Source organism: Hemiscyllium ocellatum, chromosome 16 (genome assembly GCF_020745735.1).
Source record: "Hemiscyllium ocellatum isolate sHemOce1 chromosome 16, sHemOce1.pat.X.cur, whole genome shotgun sequence".
Taxonomy (NCBI): Eukaryota; Metazoa; Chordata; class Chondrichthyes; order Orectolobiformes; family Hemiscylliidae; genus Hemiscyllium; species Hemiscyllium ocellatum.
The window spans coordinates 12,742,581-12,758,845 of record NC_083416.1 but is presented as its reverse complement, the minus strand read 5'-3'; the positions used below and the strand labels follow the sequence as shown (position 1 = coordinate 12,758,845).

The following is a 16,265-nucleotide window of genomic DNA, read 5'->3' as shown; positions in this document are numbered from 1 at the left end:
CCATGTGTACCAGCTCAGTGATATATCACAGCACTTCAGTGGTACTTGAAACTGGTCAACTGCAACTGGGATAGGCTCCGATGAGAAACCTCCATTTTCACACTACTCTTTCCCTAAAAACCAAGCCAATTCAGCTTGGAGCTATTTCTTCAAATATTGGAGTGTCCAGACTTCAACTGCCTTTTATTGAAACTTCTTCCAGCTACCCTGTGTAAAGACATCCTCCCCAGACCTGCCCTAAACTTCCCTTAATGAACCTATCTCTGAAAGTGATGCTACAGGTTTACTTTTGCTCTACTGATAAAATATTTCATTTCCATTTCCTTCTCCATTATCCAGGCTTCTAATACTGTTTCCAAATTGATTTTTTTTAGCTCTAAGCTTGTTTCTTTTTGTTTTTCTCCTTCTCCAGAATAACATGATTGAGCAGGTGGGATTTATTCCAGAATGCCCTTTGTCTCTCACGTTGCAAAGTGACTCTCTAATGGCTCTTTTGATCTCTCCCCACCCCAGGTGGTCGTCTCGACAACGGTGAACGTGGATGGCCATGTGCTGGCCATTTCTGACAACATGTTCGTCCACAACAACTCCAAACACGGTCGGAGGGCTCGAAGGCTCGATCCCTCTGAAGGTACGCCCTCTTATCTGGAACATGGTAGGCACATCATTTTCGTTGGTTAATGCTTATCTCCCCACCCTAGCACTTAGTTTGTCGATGTTTATATCGATGTTGCTGCATCATGACAGCTGTTTGTGACCTTGGTTAGGCAACCATTATACAGACTATGAGGTGGAGAAGCAGTCCTTATTTAAAAGGCATCTGGATGAGTATATGACTAGGAAGGGTTTGGAGGAATACGGGCTGGGTGCTGGCAGGTAGGACTAAATTGGGTTGGGATACCTGGTCAGCATGGACATGTTGGACGAAGGGTCTGTTTCTGTGCTATACATCTCTGTGACTCTATAACTGGTCTAAAACAGGCTTTAATGTTTGCCAAATGCGTTTTCCAGATCTCCTTCGTCGAACCCTGTATCCCATCCTACCTTGTAGGTTTAATTTCTTCTTCTTCTTGGGTTCCCCGCCCAAACGCAGATCCTTACCCATTATTCACCAAACCACGTCAAAGTGGCAGGATCTTCTCATTCAGCCTGAACCAGGTTTGAGCTCTGTGCTGTTAGCATTAATCTGACCTGCATACTACCTTGAATGTATCTGAAGGGCTTATGCCCGAAACATCGAATTTCCTGTTCCTTGGATGCTGCCTGACCTGCTGCGCTTTAACCAGCAACACATTTTCAGCTATTTACCTCAACTGTTCCCCATGGTCTTGATATCCACGTCCTTGCCACTCACTGGGTGAAGAGTTTGTCTGGGATTCCTCCTCAAATTTATTGGTGACTCTGTTATGTTGAAAGCCCTCATTTGGGAAGCCCCTACTGGTGGAAACATTTACTTGATACCTACCCCATCAAGCCTTTTCATAACCTTCAGCACCTCCATCAGGTCATCCCTTAAGATAAAGGAAAGAGTGCCAATGTGTTCGATCCTTCCCAATAGGTGACCCCCTTAAGTCTCGTACGATACTCATAAGAATAAATTTAAATTGGTTACAAGTACACAAACAAATCAAGGATTGATCATTTGAAATGACCTGACTTCTGGATATTGTGACTTGCTGTTGCTCAGGTCTGTTTAGGAGATGGGAGTATCTCTCCCTATCGTGATTTCGCAAATTTGTCGGGAGTTACGTTGTCGTAAGGGCTAATTGTAAAACTGTGTGGGGCTTGTGAAGGATTTAGCTGCAGTCCAAATCACTTGCTGTCATCATTAAGGTTCCTGACTGGTTTTGAACCTGGGGACAGACCACTTCACTGATGTTTCCCCTCAGACACTGAGGTGCACGCTGAGTCGCAGAATTATTTCAGTGCGGAAGAAGGCCATTCGGCCCCTCATGCCTGCATCGGTCTGTTACCTACTGCCAGTCTCCTGCCTTTTCCCCATAAGCCTGCACACCATTTCTGTCCAAATGATCCCCCCCAATGCCCTCGTGAATGCCTCAACCACATTTCAATGCATTTCGTATCCTGACTACTGACTGTGTGAAAAGATTTTTCTTACATCACCCTTCGTTTGCGTGTCATTCTAAACTATGCCCTGTTGTATATTACTGAGTAGAAACAGCTTTATACTGTACACAAGAATAACAGTCTAAAATCATCTTCATATTGATAACATTCATTTCCACTGACTTGAAACAGTCATCCCCCTCCTCACTTCATTTTGCCTTTTCTCTCTGTCTTCTTTTATATAAATTCAATGCTGTTCTTTGCATAGCCCTTCCAGCTACATCCTTACTGTTTTCTTGTCCTGGAATCGCCTAGATTCGGCACTGAAATTTAATTTTCAGGCAAGTCCAGCACTGAGGCCTTTCCCTCCCACTCCAGCCTACTATCCCCAAGGCTAACTGTAATAGCTTAGCTCCTACGCTGAGATAACACAGACCAGGAACTGAATCTATTAGTTCCTTTATATTACCCGCTTCCATTACCACCTCAGCTTTCAAAGCAACGTGTGATGATTAGTCACCTTCATTCACTGTCCAAGCTACTGTAGATCCAGTCATCCAATATAGTAGAGACTCAACAATTTAATGTAGAACCAAGCATCCAATATATTACACAAAGAAGCAAGTTCCATTTATATATTGCCTTTTCAGGCCCCCAAGTACTTTCGAACCATTTAGTGACTTTTATCATGTGAAGAAATACATTAACTAGTTTACACAGTGAATCCCCATAAACAGCTTTAAGGGAAATAATGATTGTTCATCGTATAATGGTTACAGCACAGAGGGAGGCCATAGGTCCATTGAGAATCTGCTAGCTCTCTGCAAGAGCACTTCACCTCATGCCACTGCCAGTTTTTCTCCCGTACACTGGCAAATGTTTCCCCTTCGGATAATGACCCGATTCTTCTGTGAACCTGCTGCCACTATTGTCTCATGAGGAAAAGTAGAATGGACTGGGCTGGAGTGTAGAAGAGGAGGGGCGGACTTGATTGAGACATCTGCGATCCTGAGGGACACTGCCAGGGGAAATTTGGAGAGGGTGTTCGCCTTAGAACTGGGGGGGTCACTGCTTAAAACTAAAGGGGTCACCCATTTAAAACAAGAGATAAAGTGATATTTTTCTATCAAGGGGTTGTAAATCTTTGGAACGCTCATCCTAATCATACAGGGGAAACAGAGTTTTTAGATAGTTTTGAGTTAGGGATGGATAGATTTTTGTTGAGCAAAGAGGGTCAAGGCAGGAACATGGATTTCCAGTTGCAGATATCCCCTCATGTTTGAAAGATCACTTTACGCCACTTGGCTTTTACGAAAGAGCTACGTTAGTCCCTGCTCTCGCTAACCGAAGGAAATCCAAAGAGGATTTTTGCTTTTATGAGAAAAGGCAATATTTTTCCCGTTATAAATTAATGCTTCTTCACTACACGCCATTTCGGCTTATGCAAGGTTTCATGGGAATGCTCTGCTTTTGGATAGTGGGGGAAACCTGTATGATCAGATCAGCCACAATCTTATTAAATGGTGGAGAAAGCTTGAGGGGCTGAATGGCCAACTCCTGCTTCATATGGTTGCATGCAAGACTGAGTCTTGGTTTCACATCTGAGACAAAGATGGCACCTCCTACTGTACAGCATTCTCAGGACTGCGTGACAAAAAGATGCAACCAGATTCCCTAGATTGGGCCTTTAAACCGTGATTATCAAAACCAAAGCTCCAATCTAATTGACTCGAGTGCCACATACCTCATCATTTATCAAGTTGTGCAACTGATATTTTGTTCAGTAGGGCCAAACATGGTACCCCATAAATAGCCAAGCCAGACACTTTGTAAGTAATTTTCAGAAAACAAGGCTAGGGTTAATTTAATCTCTACTTCATGAAAGTTAGGAGCGTTTTGGCCATACCTACTCTCTCAAGTTGCGTGTAAGGGAAAATTATGTTCTAATTGGTTCAATTTCATATGTAAATTAGATGTAATTAGCATAATTTTTTCATAAGTTATCCATAATGGCATAACAATTATACTCTCAAGTTTTATAAAGATTGTTCTTATGCACTTCTATTATGGAGCAAAGTCTATTTTGTTATTAACGTAATTGGCATAGGCAAATGAGATTGAATTAGCAGAATGCCCTGATATGTTATCCCAATTAGGCAAACAATTATACCCTCCTGGTTTCATAAGAATTAGACATTTCAAATGGTGAGCTGTGTATGAAAGCGTGATAAAATTTGAAAGGGCTGACAAAGGTCCTGGTGGAGATCTATGCTACAGCTTCCTATGGTTTAGATTATTGGAGATGGATAAGGGAAAGATTTGGGGAATTTCATTTGAGTTTTCACTGCCACAGAGTTAAATTATACCTTTCAGATCTTTTGGGATTGCTGTCTGGTTCCGCGATTGCACACAACAATTGATATTCTGTCCTGTGTAGCTTTCCGGATGGAAAATGGGGTAAAATTAAGCTCCGAGTTCTTCATTGAGGCCTGGTGTCTCACCTGCTGTCTCTCCCTTCTCTGCTTTGTGCCACACAATAAACTTGTAGCCAAGATACTACCTGATGTGACTCCCCGTTCCCGTGTCAAGGTGCACCCACAGGAGAGGCACTGCTCATGGTGTCGGTGCCCGAGGGTGGGGTGGGATTAAAGTCATTTGGTAAGGTGCGGCATGGTGGCTCAGTGGGTAGCACTGCTGCCTCACTGTGCCAGGGACCTGGGTTTGGTTCTGGCCTCGGGTGACTGTATGGAGTTGGCACGTTCTCTCCATGTCTGCGTAGGTTTCCTTCTGTTACTGTCTGGTTTACTCCCACAGTCCAAAGATATGCAGGTTAGGTGGATTGACCATGCTAAATTGCCTGTAGTGTATAGGGATGTGTAGATTAGGTACATTGTTAGGGTAAATGTAGAGTAATAGGGTAAAGGAATGAGTCTGGTTAGGTTACTCTTCACCCAACCACCCCGTGGCTCAACACTTTAACTCTCCCTCCCACTCCACCGAGGACATGCAGGTCCTTGGACTCCTCCATCGGCAGAACATAACAACACGACGGCTGGAGGAGGAGCGCCTCATCTACCGCCTGGGAACCCTCCAACCACAAGGGATGAACTCAGATTTCTCCAGTTTCCTCATTTCCCCTCTCCCCACCTTGTCTCAGTCGGTTCCCTCAACTCAGCACCGCCCTCCTAACCTGCAATCTTCTTCCTGACCTCTCCGCCCCCACCCCACTCCAACCCATCACCCTCACCTTGACCTCCTTCCACCTATCACATCTCCATCGCCCCTCCCCCAAGTCCCTCCTCCCTACCTTTTATCTTAGCCTGCCTGGCACATTCTCCTCATTCCTGATGAAGGGCTCTGGCCCGAAACATCGAATTTCCTGTTCCTTGGATGGTGCCTAACCTGCTGTGCTTTAACCAGCAACACATTTTCAGCTCTGATCTCCAGCATCTGCAGACCTCACTTTTTACTACTTACTCTTCAGAGGGTCAGTGTGGACCTGTTGGACCAAAAGGCCTGTTTCCACACTGTAGGGATTCAATGATTTCTCCTGCCCAATCTGTGCTGGGAAGTACAGGGCGAGAGCAGGACTTGTCTGAGTTCTGGTGCCTTTCCCAAATTGTTTATGTTCACTCACGGGATGTGTGTGTCACTGGCCAGGCCAGTATTTATTATCCATCCCTAATTGCCCAGAGGGCAGTTAAGTGTCAATTAAGGTTGGCACGATGGCTCAGCAATAGTGCAGCTGCCTCACATTGTCAGGGATCCGGGTTTGATTCCAGCCTTGAGCGAGTGACTGTCTATGTGAAGTTTGCATGTTCTCCCCAGTGTCTGCAAGGGTTCCCTCCGGGTGCTCTGGTTTCCCCCCACCGTACAAAGATGTGCAGGTTCAGTAAATTGGCCATGCTAAGTTGCCCCATAGTGGTCAAGGATGTGCAGGCTGGGTGGGTTAGCCATGGGAAATGCAGGGTTGTGGGTTGTGGGGTGGGGGGTGGTGGATGTTGGTGGGGTGCTCTTTGGAGGGTCGCTGTGGACTCTTTGGGTCAAATGGCCTATTTCCACACTGTGGGGATTCTATGCTGATAGATTGATGTGGGTCATTTATACCTGTATAGGCCAGACCAGGTAAGGATGGCAGATTTCCTCCCTTAAAGGGCATTTTTCCTGACAAATCACAGTGAATTCATGGCCATCATTATACTCCTAATTCCAGATATTCATTGAATTCAAATTGTACCACTTGAACCTGGGTCCCTAGCACATCACCAGGGTCTCTGGATGAATAGTACAGCAATAATGCCATTTCTGTAGCCTGTAGACATTCATTGCTTAGCTCTGAAGGTGAGGTGTCTGTGAACTGTTATATCTGGAGGATCAGCATGCTCAGTGCTGCTGGGCATTGTTTTCACATAGTCCCAGTCCTGAAGCAGCTAGAGTACTGTCAGAGCTGGCAAACTGGTTCAGTTGTGCCAATGTAAATGAGGAGACACAGTACTCATTTCACCCCACCAGTGTCTTCTATTCAACTAAAGCTAAAAGTCACACTGTGAATTGTTAGAACCCTTTGTTCCTGTAAATCAGCTGGGGTTGTAAAATATTCTGCTAAATTGCTGACACTGTTTTAAAGTCAACTCTGAAGTTCATGTAAAATGTTAGTGGGACGGGAGATGTTTCAAAGCTCATTCTCAATCACATTGAAGCTGAGAACTTGATAGACATTGGCAATTGGCTTGCACAAACAGAAGAGACCCTGTTCCTTTAACTAATGTTCGCCTGTGCCTCCATTCATGGAGCTGCTATCATTTCTTACTTGGCTTCTAACAACACCAATCTCCTGTTCTTAAAAGATGCCTCATCAATATGCAAATACATTGTGTTTATACCGGTCTGTTTTCTGGGAGGAATGCTCACACACACACATGCACACACTCTCTCTTTCTCATACACACGCACTCACACACCCCTAAACAATCATGTTCTCTCTCTCACACACGCTTTCTCTCTTGCATGCACATAATGCGCTCACATACACGTGCTCCCTCACACACTCGCGCTCTCATGCATGCACTCACACACGTGCTCTGTCACACATGCACACATTCACACATACTGTCTTACACACTCTCTCTCTCTCTCTCACTCACACACACACACACACAAACACACAGACACAGACACAGACACAGACACACACAGACACTGACACTGACACATGCTCTCTCTCTCACACATACACACAGACACAGACACACACACTTGCTCACACACACTTGCTCAAACACACATGTCCTTTCTCACTTGATCGTTTGCAAACTGCATCAGTGCTGTTTGTCATTGTTACAGGGAATGTAACATTGGTCAATTGCATTCTCCGCAGTTTGTTTTTGGTTGTTTTGACCTTATTAGTTGGTATTTTCTTTGTGGCTCCACTTGCTTGCATCATCCACCTACACTAACTTACACATAAGCGTGCCCTGGAAATGACAAAATAATAACTAGTTTTGTACTGTGGATGTGAACTAGCTAAAATCATTCCCAGTGCCTTCCTGAGTGTATCACGTTGTCTTTAACCTTGAAATTGTTACAAGTTATTTTTAGACAGCGGAGATGGAAAAACCCGAGTGCCAGTTGTCAGGACAGGAAAGGTTTAAACCAGGAAGCACACTTACTGTTTTATAACATCTGAAACACCTTGAGACATTTTATTACATTCAAGATGCTTAAAAGATACAATGTTTTGTTCTTGTTAAATTAACCAAGTGTCATAAAACCATGGCTATCTTCTGACCGAGTATGGCAGAGGCAATGACTGAGTGGTATTATCACCAGATTGTTAATCCAGAGACCTAAGCAATGTTCGGGGAACCCAGGTTCAAATTTGAATTCAGCAAAAATCTGATATTAACAATCTAAAGATGAGCGTAAAATCATTGGCCATTGTCATAATGCCCCATCTGGTTCACTAATGTCCTTCAGGAAAGGAAATTGCCATCCTTACCTGGTCTGGCCTATGTGCAACTCAAGACCCACAGCAATGTGGTTGACTCTTAACTGCAATTAGGGATGCTGGAAAAGCGCAGCAGGTCAGGCAGCATCTGAGGGGCAGGAGAATCAACGTTTCAGGCATAAGCTGTTCATCAGGAATGCACGAAATGTTGATTCTCCTGCTCCTTGAATGCTGCCTGACCTGCTGTGCTTTTCCAGCCCACACAGTCTCGACTCTGATCTCCAGCATCTGCAGTTCGCACTTTCTCCTGGAATAGATGGTGAATCTATTCTACCGACTGCCTGATTTTTAACTGTCCATCAGTATGCTAAATCGTTCAAAGAATCTTTCAGTGCAAACCCAATTATTCTGTATTGTCTTGATGGCTTTCTACTTGCTACCAGTGACCTTTTGTCACCTCCTCCCCCCACCCCTCTACAAAACCGTGTGGTGTAGTTGGACCTGGAGTGATTCATACTTAAACAAGATGTGTAATGTCATCTTCAGCTGGAATTAATGTTAATGATAATGGTCTGATAACCAATTTGTCTAAAGTGATTTATAAACTCAGTGGGTTAGAATCATAGAATCCCTACAGTGTAGAAACAGGCTATTCGATCCAACAACTCCACATCAACCCTCCGAAGAGTATCCCACCCAGATCCATTCCCCTACATTTACCCCTGACTAATTCACCTAACTTACACATTCCCGAACACTATGGGCAATTTAGCATGGCCAATCCACCTTACCCTCACGTCTTTGGACTGTAGAAGGAAACTGCAACACGCAGAGGAAACCCACACAGACACAGAAAGGATGTGCAAACTCCATACAGAATTTCCTGAGGCTGGAATCGAACCCAGATCCCTGGCACGGTGAGGCAGCAATGCTGACCGCAGAGCCACCACGTCTCTCGCTGTTTTGTTTAAAACAGTAAGAGCATCATAAATTATAACACAAACATGAGAGTAAACTGACTGATTCCTGTGCGTCCAGCTTGTACGCCCCCAGCAGATTAACTGTCAGGCAGAGTCACAAAATTGTATACATTCAGTATTTGGAGATCTGAAAGGGGAACTCCCTTTAGGTGCACACACAATAGAAGTCACAGTGTTCCTGTGTAGTATTGGGACAGTGTGATTTATGGAGGTGAAGTCAAAGAAAAATCTGAAAGGAAAAGCAGGTAGTCTGTCAGTATTCAGAAAGAGCGTGGGAGAAAACAAAACAGCCAGCTAAAATCTGGATAATAGATCCTACAGCAACTTGGATTTATATAGCGCCTGTAGTTTGATGGCTCCATATTTGAACCTTTAAGTCAGCTTTTGAATCAGCTGCTAATAGAGAAGGTGCCCATTGCAAATCTTTCAGTTTTTACCAGGGGCTGCTGCAAAAGGTTAGGAGGAAACAGACTATTCATGTCAGCTATTAAAGCAGCTATTATTACTATGTTAGTATTAAAACATAACTGGCCTTTTAAAGGCAGTAAATCAAGCTGTGCTGGATTGAACTGGAACGAGCCCAGTAACACAATTCTTCTAAACTGTCTTGGTATATAAGGAGACACTAGTCAGTCGCCCACCTATTGTATTTATGTTGTTTGAACACACAGGAGTCTCTTTAGTTCCCAGTCATTCAGAAGATATTCAATATACCATTTACCACAAAAGTCCACTGATACATAAGCCCTACCTTGCTCACTCAAATTGCATTTGGTCTTGGACAATATCACAATGCAGGCCACAGAGTGTTGGAATACATTCGATAGTGTCTCCTGTCTTGTTTTGTCCCATGGAGGAGAAGTAGAGTGTAAAGCAGGGGCTCTGAGTTCAGAATTACCCCGTTTATGTTAGTCTTGCAGAGTCATTTCTACTCTCAACATACTCCTTGCCCCCAGTGAAGTTTGGTGCTTCTGACACTTGCCTTTGTCATTAGGCAAAGTAAAAATTCAAACAGTACGAAAGAACAAAAATTGGAAATGTATCTAGTAGGTTCGGGTGCCATTTAGACTGTGGATTAGACCATCTGATCATTGGTCCCCTTTTCTGAGCCCACCAGGCCATATTTCCTCTCTCCAACTACCCCTCACACCCACTCTGAGGTCCATGAGATGACCACTGGCTCCCTCAGCCCTATTCTCACTCAGATGTTAACCATCCAACATCTCTGCCTGTTACTGGATGTCTTTAACAGCTACATCTGTTTTGGGTACTGTCCCTCTTCCTTTGACTGTGCTATCATTGCTCCCCTCCTTTTAAAAATGAACCCCTCACTCCCTAGTTGTTCCAGCCTGACATCCACCTCCAGTCTTCCCTTCATATTCAAACTGATTGAATGTGCTGCAGCCTCACATATCTGTGTGTGTTTTTCTGGAATATTGGGCTTGAATCTCCCCAATCCAGGTTTATCCCTTGCCACTGAAACAATTCCATAGAGGCCGATATCCGTCACCAAATTACCCTTTATTGATTTTGGTATTGATTTTAGTATTTTATTTTAGTCCTTGATTTTAGTATTGCCTCTTTCAGAGGCAGGTATCTCTAGCCCTGTCCTTTTAAATATTTTTAAAAATCAACAACACCAGGTTATAGTCCAATAGGTTTAGTTGTAAGTACTAGCTTTCAGAACACTGCTCCTTCCTAGCTATCAGAACTCCGAAAGCAAGTGCTTCCAAATAAACCTGTTGGCCTATAACCTGGCGTGGTGTGATGTTTAACTTTGTCCATCCCAGTCCAACACCGGCACTTGCACATTATGACTTTTTAAAATATAAGTCAGCCAGGGCTCCCTGATTGGACCAGAGTAACCAGATTCCCAATCAGGGAACTCCTATTCTATCCTATGGTATCAAATTGGTTCCTGTCGATAACAGGAGAGTCACCACTCAAAGGTAGTCTATCGCCCAATCCTTCTTGACCTAGCTCCAGCTGTTGACATGGTTGGTCACTCTGCCAAGGTCTCTCCCTGGTGAGCTGACAAGGTCTGCCCGCTCTCCTTCAGCTTCCACTCTCATTCCTCTGACTGTAGTCAGTGAATCCTTAGGCATGGTTTCCCTTCCTGCTCTCACACCATTATTCCTGAATCAACCCCACTCCTCCCCCTTTGGTTTATTGCTGACATGTTACCCTTTTGTGACATCTTGCGGAAACGCCGCGTCAGTTTCCACACTTGTGCCCATGTCCCAGAGGTCCCCATCTCTTGCACCTCTCCCAGCTCCTCCACTGTTGCTAGATCGGACATTGAAGGTGGCTACCTCAGAGCAGGCTGGCAGGGTTTGACATGGTGTGCAGCTGTGGTTTCAATAAAATGCCCACAGTATGAAATGCTACAAGGTCACATCACTGGGAATGCTGCTGCCTCTTCGGAGAGTTGGAAAGTGTAGCACTGGAGAAAGCACAGCTGGTCAGGCAGAATCTGAGGAGCTGGAGAGTCGACGTTTCGGTTATAAGTCTTTCTGTTCGACTCTGACTCTCCAGCATCGGCATTCCTCGCTTTCTCCGATCTGCCTCTTCGGAGGGCAAGACTGTGCACAAGCCAGGTGCCGGGAGGCTGGATGTACAATTCGTGATGTGAAAGCTGCGTCTGCAAGGTTGCTGGGGAAAGCCTCCATGAAACTCCTTCGAATTGACATTGGCCCAAGTTTGGGAAAATTCACCCATTGTCTTTGGTCCCTGTCTCTCTCTCTCTCTCTCTCACACACACACACACACACACACACACACACACACACACACACACACACACACACACACACTATCCCCGAGCCATTGACTCCGTCCTTCTCCCTGGCAACTGTCTCTGACACGAACTCAGGCCATTTACAACTTGGCATTAGATTTGACCCTGAGACTAACATCTGACCACATTCCTAATGCATTCCTAATAAGATGACATATCTCCTGTCGAAGATCCGTGTGGGTGGCACAGTGGTTAGCACTGCTGCCTCACAGCGCCAGAGACCCGGTTTCAATTCCCGGCTCAGGCGACTGACTCTGTGGTGTTTGCACATTCTCCCTCTATCTGCGTGGGTTTCCTCCGGGTGCTCCGGTTTCCTCCCACTGTCCAAAAGATGTGCGGGTAAGGTGAATTGGCCATGCTAAATTGCCCGTAGTGTTAGGTAAGAGGTAAATGTAGGGGTATGGGTGGGTTGCGCTTCGGCGGGTCAGTGTGGACTTGTTGGGCCGAAGGGCCTGTTTCCACACTGTAAGTAATCTAATCTAACCCCCAGAGAATTCCCTGCTTCAGCTCACCTGGTGCTAAAACTTTCACCTATACTCTTGGTACTGGAGATTCAATCATTGTGATACACTTGATGTCAGCCGGTATTTTCCTATTTTTATGAACTCGAAGTCATCCCCAACTCTGCTGCCCATCTTTTAACTTAGACTAAAGCTCCCTCATTGCCCCTGCACCTACATTAGTACCCACCTAGTTAAGCACTGCCTTTGATTTTAGACTTCCCACCATTGTTTCCATTTCTCTCTCTGGCCTCTCCCTCTCTCCAGCTCTGTAACCTCCACCTGTCTGAGAAATCTCAGTGTCATACTTGAAATTGCAAGAACAAAAGGAACTCTTTAGAGACTAAAATGAACATATGGGTCTTTTGGATATTTGATTGGCGCTTGCAGGCTACAGAGATGTCTTCTAGACAATAGAGTGAGAACAGCAGGGAGAAGGGTCACATTTGCTATAGTTAGACGATGGATCTAGCATATTGGTTACAGATGACCCACAGGTAGGCGGGTGGCACAAGATAGACACACAATACCATGACAGCAGATTGTCTGGCTGGAGTACCTAAATATACTATATAGGCACTATATAAAGATAAGTTGTGTGATGTGGATGATTTGCATGGTGGGGAAAGAGGGTTTGGAAGTGGAAGTGGACGTTCGCAGCAGTAATAGGTGATTGCTGATCACCTTGTCCGGCAATGTCTTTCCTATGATTGTATCAAGTTCAGCTTGTAGTATTTTGTGCCTTGTGCCTGTCCATTTATCTCAGAGCTGTTTGGAGGACGCTATGGTATACATGTGCTTACCAGTTTTCCAAAGGCTAAGCACGCTTCAGATGTACTTCATAGTTGGCGAAACACTCTGGATGTGAGGATTGAAGATATCCATAATGTTTTCACCTGTACCACTCAGTTAGAATCCCTACAGTGTGGAAACAGGCCCTTTGACCCAACAAGGTGCAAGGGAGGTCTGCAGATGCTGGAGATTAGAGTCAAGATGTGGTGCTGGGAAAACACAGTCAGTCAGGCAGCATCCAAGGAGCAGGAGAATCGACGTTTTGGGCAAAAGTCTTTCATCACCTTCGGCCCAATAGGTCTATACTGACCCTCTGAAGAGTATCCCACCCAGACCCATTCCCCTACTCTATTGCTCTACATTTACCCCTGACTAATGCACCTAACCTACACATCTCTGAACACTATTGGGCAACTTAGCATGGCCAATTCACCTAACCTGCACATATTTGGGCTGTGGGAAGAAACCGGAGCACCCAGAGGAAACCCATGCAGTCACGGGGAGAACGTGCAAACTCCTCACGGCCAGTCACCTGAGATTGAGAATCGAACCTGGGTCCCTGGTACTGTGAGGCAGCAGTGCTAATCACTGAGCCACCATGCTCAGTTGCCTGGGTTGAATTCTCACACTGGCTGAGGTTACCTGAAGGTTTTGCCTTCTCATCCTCTCCCCTTGCCTGAGGCATGGTGATCCTCAGGTTAAACCACCACCAGTTGACTCTTTCTCTAATGAGAGAGCAACTCAGTTGTCCAGTAGGACTGTGGCCACTTTTTACCAGTCTTCCCTTTCTCTTCCCCCTCCAAGTTTCCTCTCCTTCGCCTGAGAGGAGTCTCCTGCATGACTTTAAACAGGGAGAAGCTGAAGGACATCATTACTCATGTAGTCTTATCATGATCGTCTAGTAGAAGGCCATTTAGCATTGAGATGAGGTGAAATTTCTTCACTCGGGGAATGATAAGCCCGTAGAACTCCCTGTTGCACAAAGTGGTTGAGGCCACAACATCGAATGTTTTCAAGAGGACGACAGATATAGTTCTTTGGTCTAAAGGAAGCAAAGGGTATGGTGCAAAATGGGTGCTGAGTCTGATGATTGTATTCAATGGTGTAGCAAGCTCAAAGGGCCAAATGGCCTACTCCTGCTCCTGTTTTGTACATTTCTGAGGTGAAGGGTTCCCCAAACTGAATCCCTGTATGGAGCTGCCAGTCCAGCAAATCCCTCTCAGTGATGTGAAGCAATAACTCTGGACAGTATCTGCAAAGTATTAGTGATTATTTTCCCCTCTTGTTGAGGGTGTAATAATTTAAAGAATTTCCTGAGCTGATTACTCATTGTGCTTTCTTTACTCAATGGGACTTAAATCACAGCCAAACAGTTATAGTAATATACAGTTGTAGTAATAAACTGAGAGGGATGGCCAAACAGGAGAAATGGACAATCAGTTTTCCTGCTGTCTAATTTAGTAACTCTCAGTATTTATTACAAGTTAATGCATTAATCCAAATTCATTTCTATTTAACTACATATGTGTATATATCTCTTCTGAACAATTGGGGAAGCAATATTTCTTTGTCTTATAGATTTATTCATTAGTGAAACCAATTACAGTGATGTATCCTTGCATTGCATTACTGTCTGAAACCCTCAATTGAAGAACTTTCATCATTATTGCTCCAAAATACACTGTTACAATTATTTAAAGATTTGTTGGAAAATGTTGCAGAATAACTTCAACCTAATGTACATTTGTTTTCTTCAAAGATGCAATTATTTTTCCTTAGCTAAGGGATTCCACAACCTTCCTTTAGATTCTACAAGGCTCTGGACAGTAAATGTATTGCTCAACTTGGTATGGACCCTTAGAGACGAGAATGAACCCAATCAGAGCTAGGATAGCTGTTATCAGTCAGACTAATGAGGATCTCTGTGATCATTTACTGTGGTTCAGGGTCAAACAAGGGGAAAGTCCATTTCTGGATTTCTAGAAAATGCACCTTCTGTGTTTTTTTTAAAGTCAGTATACCTTTGAGAGACATGCTCATGTCACCATCACTGTATCATTGCATGACACCGGGATCACAGTCTCCATCTTATCTCTGATCGTTCGAAGCATAACCCTCTACAGGAGGCATGCTCCTTTGTTGTAAGTGACTTTCTTAGGGTTAGCCTGAGGAATGTAATGTTTGTGCACATTAGTTGTAAGAAGCATCTGTTAGATTCTTCAATACCACAATGTTCATACCAGTTTCTGATGTTACAGGAGGCAACCCAAACGTTGCTACATTAAGCAAACTAGCACCACTATCCAGTGACTTTTGTTGGTCAGGGTGGGTGATGGATGAAGCATAAGAGCACAGTGAAAGCCTCCAGAAACTGCCTGACTCCCTCGCTGTCTAAGTTTGTGCAGGGCGAGAGGTGTCTACGGATATATACACAAGGGCAGCCCCGGGTGATGAGAAACCCCTCTGGAGAACAGGAGAGGAAACTCAGGTAGGGAGAAAGGGTAGAGCTATCCTGAGTGGACCAGGTGAAAATGTGACGGAATGTGCAATCCTCACATTGAGAGTATGTTGCTACTGGGCAGTACTTCTGTAGCATTGGTGAACCTTTGTAAATCTGGCAAGCAAGTGTGCACCATAAAGTCCTACAAACTGCAGTGAGATAAACAGGTAGGCATGAGACAGAGGACGTGCACAGTAGAGAGGCGTGAAGTGCTGGGCCTTGGCAAGACGAAGGCAGAGAGGCGGTATAAATGAAATGATGTAATGGGGCAGGTCGGTCAGCTCAGTTGGCTGGATGATGTAGAGGGATAAAAGTGAGGTCTGCAGATGCTGGAGATCAGAGTTGAAAATGTGTTGCTGGAAAAGCGCAGCAGGTCAGGCAGCATCCAAGGAACAGGAGATTCCACGTTTCGGGCATAAGCCCTTCAGGATTCCTGAAGAAGGGCTTATGCCAGAAACGTTGAATCTCCTGTTCCTTGGATGCTGCCTGACCTGTTGCGCTGATGTAGAGGGATCCCAATAGCATGAGTTCAATTCCTGCACCAGCTGGTGTGACAATGAAGGACACTCCTCCTCAACCCCTCCCTTCGCCTGAGGTGTGGTGACCTCTTAAGTTAAAACCACCACCAGTTGTCTCTCTGATGTGGGAGTAGCCGTGGGATCTGGTAAGACTATCGCGACTT

At 44.8% G+C, this 16,265-nt stretch overlaps 1 protein-coding gene across 6 annotated transcripts in view; it reads left to right on the top strand.

Moving 5' to 3' along the window:
- The window catches only part of ebf1a (EBF transcription factor 1a), a 482,981-nt gene that overhangs the window by 267,328 nt on the left and 199,388 nt on the right, over positions 1–16,265 (top strand). For 5 of the 6 annotated variants that reach the window (XM_060837039.1, XM_060837040.1, XM_060837041.1 and 2 more), the window contains one exon: positions 514–655. In XM_060837039.1, coding sequence (XP_060693022.1) covers positions 514–655 — 142 coding nt within the window. The remainder of the gene's footprint in view (positions 1–513; positions 656–16,265) is intronic. The other variant, XM_060837038.1, reaches the window with a different exon arrangement.